At 48.6% G+C, this 12150-nt stretch overlaps 1 protein-coding gene across 2 annotated transcripts in view; it reads right to left on the reverse strand.

Annotated features, from left to right (window-relative positions):
* Nucleotides 1-446: 446 nt before the first annotated feature.
* LOC139753811 (transcription factor hamlet-like) overlaps nucleotides 447-12150 on the reverse strand; it is a 221447-nt gene continuing 209743 nt past the window's right edge. For both annotated transcript variants that reach the window (XM_071670701.1, XM_071670700.1), the window contains exons 3-6: nucleotides 5976-6104; nucleotides 4906-4996; nucleotides 4351-4483; nucleotides 447-3414 (exon numbers count right to left, since the gene is read on the reverse strand). In XM_071670701.1, coding sequence (XP_071526802.1) covers nucleotides 1305-3414; nucleotides 4351-4483; nucleotides 4906-4996; nucleotides 5976-6104 — 2463 coding nt within the window. In that variant the 3' untranslated portion in view covers nucleotides 447-1304. The remainder of the gene's footprint in view (nucleotides 3415-4350; nucleotides 4484-4905; nucleotides 4997-5975; nucleotides 6105-12150) is intronic.

Genomic DNA, 12150 nt, shown 5'->3' on the forward strand with positions numbered 1-12150 from the left:
ACCCCCATCTCATTTTCACAACATTGTTACCGCTTCCCCGTCCACTTTCCTCCATGTCACCCCAGTTTGTCCTTTTGTTCCACTTACCTGCAGTATAAATGAACAATGAATAAGTCATTCAAAGGGGAGATGAGCATTGCAACTTTACCACATTCTGACTGGGATTTTAACCTTTTCGTTCCACTCCAGCTGTTTCTTGTCAAAAGTGACTGGTTTTGTTTAAATTCTCCGTCGTTCTTTCAGTTTGTCTCCTATTTCTTTAGCCTCTCCTGTACCTGAGCTGAGATACATGTACATTACATCCTCTCAGCAGAGGTACAGCAACCTACTCCATATCTGTTTGAGTGAATACGTAACCTGTAAATAAGTTGGGATGCTCGCTAAATGATTGATTCCGGTTTGAGTTTTCCATACGTATGTACTTAGGTAAATCAAATGCCGCCTCAAACAGTTCATGTTTTTATTAACAAAATATAATTTATCAACGGGTTATTTACATCTACAGTTCTACAGAGCATAAGTTAAAAATGAATACAATTCATTGCACAAAACTCACACCTATTGGCTGCCGCCTACCACATTGGGTTATTTACGTGTCACAAGAGGCAGAAGAGGACAAACATGGAAAAAACCTATAAAATCTGATTTTTTTTTTTGAGGGGGGAGGGGGGTTGACCCATTTATTCTAACATTTTCATTAAAAATATGACACAGAGTTATAAGAACACACACACCGGGATCGTCGCAAATCCCTGGCACGTTCTGTGCTTTTCGCACTTATGCCCATCAAGTCTTTCCTTTACGAATAAGTGGAAGGGGAGGAGGAGACAAAAAAAAAAGTTAAAAGAAATTGACACAAAGCGACACCAGAGTTAGGGTGTTGACCCATTCCTCATTTTCTTAGATGGATGAAATGATTTCTCTGGGGAGAATTGTCCAAGTACTGTGAGGTAAGACAGACTCTCTCTCCCCATAGTCTATGTCCCCACTGATCCGTTTTCTATTAGACAGAATTCGTTAAGTACAACCGGGATTTAGGAATTTGTCATCAACGGATGGAAGTTTGTCCCTCTGGTGTGTGTGTGTGTGTTTTTGTTGTATGTGTGTAGGCAACCCACTCAGTCCAGCCGATCGTCGAAAGTGCGTCTGTTGCCATCTTGGTGATGTGAGTCACACGTGACGTGTCTGTGCGGTTCCATACTCCCATATTCACAGTCCCCGCACTCGCCCCGCTGGAGTGCGTTGTTGTTTTCTTTTTTTTTTTTGGCTTCGGTACAACGCTAGCGTAAACGTCTGTGTATCTGCTACTCCACACGAACCCTCTTCACCGTACACTCGGCGCCCATCACCTCTTCGTTCGAAGTGGTCACGTCGATGTGGTCTTTGTCAACGTCATCCTCGTCCATCGCCTCCTCGTCGCCGATGACGTCGTCCGCGGTCGAGTCCGTGACCTTGTCGACGAAGGAGCGGATCTCGTCGCTGAAGAAGTTGGTCGACGTGTCGACGGAGGCGCTGCTGGAGTCGGGAGCTTCCGGGGAATCTGGCGGGTTGGGGCCTTCAAGTTCGTGTTTCTTGAGGTGTCTGTCGAGGTTGGTCTGCTGGCCGAAGCAGCGGTCACACAGCGGACACTTGAAGGGCTTCTCCTTGTTGTGGATGTTACGGACGTGGCGCTGCAGGTTGGACGAGATGCTGAAGGAACGTTCGCAGTACTTGCACTTGTAAGGCTGCTCGCCTGTGTGGGTCCGTAGGTGTCGGGTCAGGTTGGCGGAGCGAGGGAACACCTTGCCGCAGAACTTACAGGAGTACCGGTCTTTAGCACGGGGCATGTGCGACGCCATAAGGTCGTAAGGGCGACTGATGTCTCCGTAGGGGCGTCCCGTGCTGGACATCTGAGCCTTCAACATATCAAGACCCGCGCTACGGTTGAGCCCGAGGCCCATGCCAGCCATGCTGTTGGGTGGGAAGTAGGGCGGCAGCATCGGGTAGCGGCTGCTCGTGAGGCCTCCCCCCGGCAGTAGGTGGCTGCGATCTAAGCTACGGTCAAGGTTGCGGTACATATCGAGGAGAGCCGCTGGGTGTAGAGGCCGTGGGTATGCTAATGGCAGTTTGGTGGGCGTGTCTAGTAATGGCGGAGGCTGGGGCGGAGCTGGGGTGACGGAGGTGGTGGTCGTGTCCTTCAGCAGTTCGCTGATGCGCAGAAATGGATGGTCAGGTCGGGGTCGCGGCTCCTCGATTGACTTGACCTCCGGTGGCGCGGGGGAGCGGAGTCTCTCTTCTGCAGAGTCGCTACTGTGGGAGAGAATATCGAACTTGCCGAGGAATAGTTCTTCTCTCTCGGCCTCTCTGCGTCTGAGTGTCAAGTCCAGCGGCTGTTCTTTCCTCTCCCCGGGTCCTCGTGTGGACTCTGCCGTCTCCTCCTTCTTGGGCGGCTCTGGCGTTCGGCACCGGAACTCGAGGGGTTCCCGGTGCTCCTCAGAGACATCGTTGGGCTCTGATCTGCGCGGGGACTCCCTCATGGGGAACACCGACGCCTGCTTGGGTGATTGTGACGGGGAGAGGCGAGGAGGCGGCTGCAAAGAGGCGGGTTCCCTTACTGGAGACTCTGTGGAGTGGGGTCGTGGTGAAATTTGCATACGACTACCAAGGTCGTTCGAGTCTTTCTCCTCCTTGGGAGCTGAGAAGGACTGGTCGCGGGTGCCTGTATTCTGGAAGGGCAAGAGGAGGGAGGAGGTGAGGAGTGGATGTTGGGGTCCTCCCACGAGGGAGGGAAGGGAAGGGAACATAGGGTAGCCCGATAAGAGCGACGGCGGTAGAAGGGGTAAGGGAGGTCGAGGGTATATCATGAAGGGGTTTGGCGGTGAGGAGGGCACGTTGCTCATGGGCAGGCCCGCGTGACACTGCTTGCTGTCGGCCATGGTCGGGGGACCGGGCGTGAGAGGGAGCGACGGTGCTGTGTCGCAAAATCGTTTGTGTTTAGCGAGCGACGTCACCGTGGAGAAGGCCTGACCACACTTGGTACACTTGATCTGTAGTCTGCAGTCGGCGTGCATGCGTTTGTGGCGGCAGAGGTTGCTGAACTGCGTGTAAGCCTTGAAGCACACCTCACACTGGAAGGGCTTGACGGAGGAGTGGATGTGTGTGTGCTGCTTGAGGCCGGAACTCGTGGCGAAGGTCTTGCCGCACTCGGGGCAGGCGTGCGAACGCGCCCCAGCGTGCTGGTTCCGGATGTGCCTCTGCAGCACCATGGGGTCAGTGAAGACCCGCGGGCAGTTCTCGCACGGGTACCGCTTGAACTCCCCGTGGATGGTCTTGTGCTGGATGAGGTTGGGTCGCCAGGCGAACGCTCTGGGGCAGTAGTCGCAGCGATACTGGCCGCTGGCGTACCCGTGCGCTGTGATCAGGTGGTCGTCCAGCCTGTTGGGCAGAAGAGAAGGGGAAGTTAGTTTGGGGGGGGGCACTTTTGCTGGTGTGTGTGTGTGTGTGTATGTGTGTGTGAGTGAGGGAAAGGGGCACTTGTTCTTATTTTTGTGCTCCTGTGCGTGCATGTTTGTGTGTGTGTGTGTGTGTGTGTGTGTGTGTACCTGTGTATGCTCTACGTATGTCTGCATGCCTCTGTGTATGTGTTGTGTGCGGCTGTTCTCCACGACCACTGTCCCGGCACTCATGTCGCAATACATAAAACACTGCACAGCATCTGCATTCCTAATTTCCATACATCATACACCTGCACCAGCAATTTGGACCAGTGCGTTATGTGGACACATAATACCAACTTGGAGAGGACTTGTAAAACCATCAGTCTCTTTAGAATACTTCAAGTTGGGCATTATAACAAGGTTCACTCCATAAGTCTTGCCTCAAGACATCTAAAATACAACTTTCGAGACATTTGGGCTGCCGGCACAGAGGTATATCATTCATTTAGCTACGGTATGTCTTTGAGGTTACAAGCCTCTCCGTTCATACTATTTTCTGAAACGAAGGGAAAAACACTCTCCAAATGCTTTGGTAACCAATTAACCTCAATGTTTAATGCTTGCCTCGACCAGCACGCCTGCACTATCCTCATGAATGATGGCTTATAAGCCTATGACCTCGACCCTTAGGAGGGTAATGTCATTTTATCCAAGGTTCGCACCGTCGTCCTCAAAAGGTTTAAAGAACAGTGAAGCATTAGCCACAGGAGCTACAATATATGTCTCTGAAGGAATTTTGTCTGCAAGGAAAGGTCGTCGAAGACTCCACCCGTTCGTCAAGGAAGGAGATGCAGACGAAGAGGATGAGCTACGCACCATCCATCTCATAAGAGAATGCAAGACGACACGACCCCTTAGACGAAAAAATACTTACTCGTCGTAATCTGGGAAGTTTTTGTCACACTGGAGGCAGCGGTATCTGCCGAGTTCATCGTCTTCATCTTCGTCTTCGTCGTCGCCTGTGTTTTCAGAGCGCTCCTCCGGAGAACCCACCTGCAGCTGGTCATCTGTGTAGGAATACAACACCAGCTGTGAGGTATGGTGGTTGGCTGAAGGAGAGAGGTTGGATTTGTGTGTGTTTATGTACTTTTCTGTTTACAAAAAAGAAATTGAAAAAGATAAGGAATGTGGGAGAGAGAAAGAAAAGAATATATATATATATATATATATATATATATATATATATATATATATATATATATATATATATATATATATATATATATATATATATATATATATACTTTAAAAGAGATTTTACCATGAAGCAAGGCAAGAAGAGAGAGAAAAGAGAGAAGGAGAGAGAGAGGAGAGGGAGAATTCTTTTCTGAGGTTATACCCATACTCAGAATACATAGTCAAATAATTCTCAAAGGAGTTGATTTCCCATAAAGCTCCAAGACTGACAAAACCTGCGCATGCCACTAACCAGCAGCTGACGTGTCCAGGTCTATGACGGCCTTCCGGATAAGAAGCAGTTCCTCTGACGAGGGGATGTCACGCATGGCCTCGTAGAAGATCTGAAGGAAGGAAAAAATAAACACACGTCTGTTAACGATCCGAGCGAAAGACATCAGTCAGGAATATCGGAGCCAAGTGGAGGAACTCTGGAGTATCTGAACGAAATGTAGGACTTTCAGAATATAAGAAAAAAATGATATCAACAGCACTTTGGAGGACATGAACGAAGGACGTAAACAAATAAATATCTAAATGGAAGATGTGCAAGACAAAGTATCTTGACCGATATGAAGTCAACAAAGAAAACACGTATTTGTGATATGAACATAAGAGCGATCAACACTCTTGATGACAAGAAAAAAGAAAGTAAAGGAAGTTTCTGTAACTAGACATGAAAAGTTCGAATAGACCAGAAGAAATGAAATGTTTGACTAAGAAATGCAATTTTTGTATGAAAAAAGAAACCTTAGAAAAACAGTTAAACGAAACAGTGCTTAAAAAAAGGTGAATTCAACAACTGTCAGGATGGAACTGAAATATTGAATGAAGAGATAGAAACAAATGTCTTCCGGATATGCGAAAGAGTTTTCACGACAGACTGTGTGAAAAAGTCTTTCAACAGAACATTAAAAAAAAAAAATCTCGCATTCCATCGCCAAAAATATTTCTAAAACCAGGTCACTTGGAAACAAATGACGCTATTCCTCTGAACCGAATATGCAGATTTAAGGGAACTATAATTTTTTTTTTCATGCATTTGCCGTACGTTTACTTGCTTACCGAAATATCATTCAGATGTTTTTGTAATTCACGGAATCATTTTCTTTTTCGCCATTTTCAAAAACAAGAGAAAAGATATATATTTGCTGACTTTAGCAAAAACCCTAAATACTTGTTGTCTATCGTCTTCGAGGAACATTGGTCTTTTGGAAGGAGTTCCTCTGCGTGTTAGGAGGGAGACGAAACAGACGAAAAGACAGATGAACAGACACACAGATAGAGAAAGAGACAGTAAAGGTGATGAATACCAAAGCTCACCTGTCCGGCCAGAAGCAAATGCCGCAAGTTACCATAGGCTGGTGTGACGGCAACCCGCACATGCCGCAGCCAGTTCCCCATCTCGCCTGCGTCCAGCCAACCCCGCAGACCCGACCGCATGGACACCACCTGCAGAAAAGGAGAGAACCCACACTTGTTTTAAACTCCTTTTTGAGTACCGCAGTGCGAATGATGAAGGGCGCCGGTACAATTTTTTTGAGCACGACTGCACGTCCCTTGAACACATGATGGCTTGGCCTTTGACCTGACCCTTGAAGGTCAGGTCAAAGGTTATGTGATCATACCCAAGGGTCATACCGTCGTAGGGAAGGAGTCCATCAGTTAAGTAACTAATTACAAAACGAGTAATTTAGACTTGTAATGAAATTCTTCTCCAGTGAAGCAACAGAAGAACCAAAGGAGTATAAGAATTCCAGTCTACAAGAAATTCTCTAAGTAGAAGAAAATCACGTCTTGCAAGTTGAAGTTCATGGCCAGGCCTGGAAATCAGCCCTTCCAGAAGTAAATGGTATATGAAAAAAAAAAAGTAAATCCAAAATCTACTTTCTTTAATACCCTAATCCCAATCTCGTTCACCCCACCCCCCCCTATCTCTCCCTCCCTCCCTGTCTCCTCTCACTTCTTACCGACCTCTCACTAACATAGATTGGCCACGTAGGCTAATCACTCTGTCATGAGGACCATAAACCTAAATTCTTCAGTGAGTCCCGCGCCCTCTTGAAGACCTCCGCCAGGTCAATAAACATCCATCGTTATTACCACAGAGGAGCTGGTGTGCCGGGTGCCTCGCCCTCTGGCGTTATCTTCACCGTCTACATCATAGATCCACGCCGCTCGGGATGGTCTTATCGTTATCCACCCCAGCCCAGGCCCAGCCCAGCTTATCACAGCCCACCCTTCTGTCCTAGTTAGGAACCTAACCTCACTACCACAAGCCTGTCCATTGGGAGTCCCGTGTTGTTGTTTATAATTTTCTCCGGAGCCTTCCGAATCATAGATGTCTTCTGTTCGTGTAGATAACATCGTAACTCTTAACCCTTACAAGTGCTGTATGGCTCGGATTTGGAGACCTGGTTCCCTGGCTCGAATTTGGAGACCTGGTTCCCTGGCTTGGATTTGGAGACCTGGTTCCCTGGCTCGAATTTGGAGACCTGGTTCCCTGGCTCGAATTTGGAGACCTGGTTCCCTGGCTCGGATTTGGAGACCTGGTTCCCTCTGCAGTATACAGCATGAAGACTGGTGTAAGTCTCACCTTGAGTACTACGAGACTACGAGCGTCTCCGGGCTCGGACCAGTAATCTATGTAGATGAATTTAACGCTACGGACGTCGTCTAGTTTATAGACCTGCTGGGTTTACATACAGGTATGGACAGGTGTTTCGGTGTCTCTCAGGTGGAGTGGGAGGTAATCGTACGCCTCCTTGGCGGGGGATCTCTCGATTTTGCAGATTTCGGCCTTTTTTGGGACTGAACAAGTGGATTACCTTGTCTCATAAGGTAAGATAAACAAAATAATTGCGAAACCCAATTAGAATTTTCTTTTGTAGACTTGTGATTGGTTTAGTTATAACCCCGCGAGCACGATAGTTTGACCCTTGAGCGCGACAGTACGACCTTTGAGCACGACCGTACGACCCTTGAGCACGACCGTACGACTGGACATCATACCCAGTGGCCGTCGTATGCAAAAGGTTGCGCCGTCGTGCTAAAGGCTCGTACCGTCACTTGTCATTAACAGGTCGATTCCGGCCGCACGCACTAAAACGGAGGTCGATTTCCCTGACCCAATTGCATCTTGTCTGATGTTTTTTAAGACCATATTGACACAAGGTTCCTTCGCACACACACTCTCTCTCTCTCTCTCTCTCTCTCTCTCTCTCTCTCTCTCTCTCTCTCTCTCTCTCTCTCTCTCTCTCTCCCCAAGGTATTGTTCCTCTCTCCTCCCCGCACCCTACAAGTTAATCTGGTTTACTGTCTACCAAGATAACACACAGATTACCCGCGGGTGGTGTTATCTGCGTTATCGAGCATCGGTATCACTTTTATGGCACTTTTACTTATCTCAGGGATTACACCAGATACACACGGAGGGGGGCATTGTGGGGTGGGGGGAGGGGGGGGGGACGGTTCGCAGTGGGAGGATCACAGTGTGGATAAGGGGGAAAAGGGCAATGGGACGGGTGGAGAGGGAGAGAGACAAGTTCGACAGCAGCAGAGAGGGAGGATGGAAGGCGAAAGGGTTGTGATGTGGATGGAAGGGATGAGTGGATGTCTGCTGAGAGAGAGAGAGAGAGAGAGAGAGAGAGAGAGAGAGAGAGAGAGAGAGAGAGAGAGAGAGAGAGAGAGAGAGAGAGAGAGAACGGTGTGGATTTTGAGAAGGAATGTGTTTTGTGAGGTGAAGTGTAATAAAGGAGGATGCATGGGCAAAGCGAAGGAGAACGGTGAGGAGCATGAGAGAAGGGGGAGAGGCTAGGGGGAAGGGCAAGAGGAAGGGGAGGGGCAAGGGAAACGGGAATGGGCTTTTTTTTTTTATACTGTTGATACGAAGACCCTGAACCATCCGCCACCAATCATGTCTCAACGTCTCGCTGCAAGAGCCGAGTTGTTCTTCCTCCTCCTCCTCCTCTCCCACCACCGCCTCCTTCTCCCCCCCCTCCTCCTCCTCCTCCTCCTCCTCCTCCTCCTCCTCCTCCTCCTCCTCCTCCCCCCATGGGTCTGTTTCACAACAGAAGCAATAATGAGGTGAGTCCAGACGACACTCGCGTGATCCCTACGACTCAGAGCTTCGCCTGCACTTCCTCAGGTGATAAGAACGACTCGCGCTAGACGACAACACGACCTCCATCCTCCTCCTCCTCCTCCCCCTCCTGACCCTCACCCACCCTCACCCACCCCACCTGCTCTCACAACCTGCTCTCCCTCCACTTGACAACAGCGACTCTTCCTCGGGCAGAAGGCTTCCAAAGACAGATAGATATGTGGTGTGTGAGAGATATGTAGATAGATATGTGATGAATTTATGTTAGATAGATATTGGGTAGATAGATACACATGTGGCTGTGGTAATACATCCATAGGTGAATGTATAAACAAGACCCTAGTGTATACGTTGAATAATACGTCGCCGTTATAAAGGAGACGACAACCATTCTCTTCACACTTCAACCTCTTGAGCACGACTGGACAACCCTTGAGCACGAGTGGACAACCCTTGAGCACGAGTGGACGACTCTTGAGCACGACTTGACGACCCTTGATCACGACTGAACGACCCTTGATCACGACTGGAAGACCCTTGATCACGACTGGACGACCCTTGAGCACGACTGTACGACCCTTGAGCACGAATGGACGACCCTGGAACACGACTGTACGACCCTTGAGCACGACCGTTATGGCCTGGCCCTTTTAAGTAGATGGTTCAAGATTTCTTTTTTTTCTTTTTTTTTTCTTTTTTACAGGAGAATATGTTATGATTCCTGGAGTTTCTCTTCTTGAGGTTTGTTTTGTCAGCTCTGGCCTGAGGGTCGTCAACTTCTCCTGTGTGTTGTGTCTGGGGTCATCCCGCATCCTCTGTGCAGATTAGAACACCGAGTTGTTCTGCATGCCAGAGATGAGGCCCGATGACCGGGATAGCCTCAAGACGACTCCTGGCGTTTTGTGAGAAGGGTTCCTGATGCTGAACCGTATGTTACCCTTTGGACTCATTAGTCGGTGTCTTTATGTTGTGTTTGCGAAAGCGCTCGAACACACGCACACACACACACACACACACACACACACACACACACACACACACACACACACACACACACACACACGGGGCAAGGGCAGTGTACGACGATCCGCCCAGGTGAGTAGACAGATAGATACGAGTTGTGAATCAGGAGGTAGGCCTATGGAGCGCCACCCGGCCCCCTCGACGTCGTCAGATAAGAACATAATCCTCCCCCCCCCTCCCCTGACGTCAGAGACGCTGGCCAGAAACCGTGACACCTTGTGACGTTACGAAAGAGGTGGCAGGTAGGACTAACGACCATCCCGTGGTTGGGGAGGTCCCGTTTATACTGCCCGGATCAAGACATCTGGGTGATCTAGGGTTGACGTGAAGATATAGGAGGGAGGGAGAGTATGGGGTGAGGATGTTGTGGTAGTAAGGTTCACTGGGTTAGGGACAGGAGGAGGGATAGAGAGGGCGGAGCATGGATAGAGACGACGATTAGATAGTAATCTCAACACACACGTACACACACACACACACACACACACACACACACACACACACACACACACACACACACACACACACTCCCAGACACACCCGCTTGGTCCACTAGAGGCGTCAGTCAGACTCACCATTTTCGAAAAAGATTGGAAAATGATAATGAAAAAAAAAAAAGAAAAGAATATCACTTCTGTGGCGCTAGAGAAAATAAACTGACGAAGCCATGGAAGGGAAGCAGAAGAACGGTTGGGAGTAACTGCAGGATCCTGAGCCACACATTAGCACTGCGAGGTTCGATGATTAGAACATGTTGACAAAGGAACCACTCAAGGTAGATCAACTCTGACTGGCCTGTATAGGTTCTCGCACCTTCCGGAACGGTGTAAACATTACACTTGGTTAAGGGCTGCGATCCTTCCCCCAACCCTTGACCTACTCCCTACTAGACGATCCGTCCTTGTATGGAGTACTGCTCCCACGCCACGTCTCCCCGGGGTGGGTCTAGAGTTGACGAGAGTTGAGTCCGAAGCTGTCCTACTTATCAACTCTCCCAGGCCAACTTCAGAAATCGACCCACTTGCCTCACACCGCAATGTTGGTTCACTTTCCCCCTCTTCTGTTGGTATTACTTTAGTTTTTGCTCCCAAGAGCTGGCTTGCTTGTGTGCCCCCCACCATTAGCTGGAAGCTGGACCCTGGAATACTCGGCATGTTGCTGCGTCACATGTTTACTGTGTGATCGTTTGCATCTCGAGGGTGGGCCGTTTTGATACCTGTTTCTTTCCCTACACCTCGAAGCTTTGGAACTGTCTACTCTCTCATGTCTTTCCCAATTATGACTTGGCACTTTCTAAAGAAGAGGGTTTTTGATTGCACCAAATTTCGTAAATAATTTTCTCATTTGTCTTTTTACCTCTCATCAACCTCTTCATATTTCGATTAAGTCCCCGGACTTGATGTGGACTTTGGTACGTGAGTGGAGCCTCCAACGAAATAACAGAAAAACAGACCCACATACCTTACCTCCAAATCACCCATGCTGACGCTCTACAGAGAGTACAAAATTTAGCTGTACAATTCGTCACAAATGAAGAATACCTCAAATCGCTGAGAGCGGCTCCAGCCCTCCATCAGTGTAAATAATGAACAATGCCTACCTTAGCTCGAGTCCTTTCTAAACTAAGAAACAACAACATCACTACACACACACACACACACACACACACACACACACACACACACACACACACACATACACCTGACCTACGTAAAGTATATGAATAATGCATGAATAGCATGTAACCAGCAAACCATCCCCACACCTCATTATAAACTATACCATACATATGTACAGTCTGTTACCACCTTGTAACTACCTTCCATTTCCCCACCGTGCCTTCTCATTTAACCCCTTACCTTTTCCCTTTCCTACTAACCACGCAGTGATAAAAGGAGCGCCCGCAGGATGTAGCGAAGGATAGGAAAGTAAGGACTTGAGAGGGAACAGCGGGGTGAGGTCTGAGAGGATCTGTGGATGGGTGATGATGCACGGTGTTCAGGAGGTTTGACAGTGGGAGTAGCTTCGTTAGGATACAGGTCGTCTTTTGACGGTAAGTAGAAAGCAGGGTCTGTATCAGGTCTTAGTAAGTAGGTGGACAGGGTGATGGAGAGATTGGGGTTGTACAAGGCTAATGTAAAGTAGGACTTGAAGTACAAGACTTTTAGTAAGGCCCTTATAAGTCGGGCATGGAGTTACAAGGGCCCTTTGTAAGTAGATCGAGGGGGGTACAAGGTCCCAGTAAATACAACATGGGTATTCAAGACCCTTGTAAGTTGGACAAAAGGGTTACAAGACCCCCCCTAGTAAGGGTCCTGGTGTCTGTTCCAATAGAGGTAGAAAACACCGCCAGTGTCAACACCTCTCGGTCAC

The sequence above is a fragment of the Panulirus ornatus genome, chromosome 15 (assembly GCF_036320965.1).
Source record: "Panulirus ornatus isolate Po-2019 chromosome 15, ASM3632096v1, whole genome shotgun sequence".
NCBI lineage: Eukaryota > Metazoa > Arthropoda > Malacostraca > Decapoda > Palinuridae > Panulirus > Panulirus ornatus.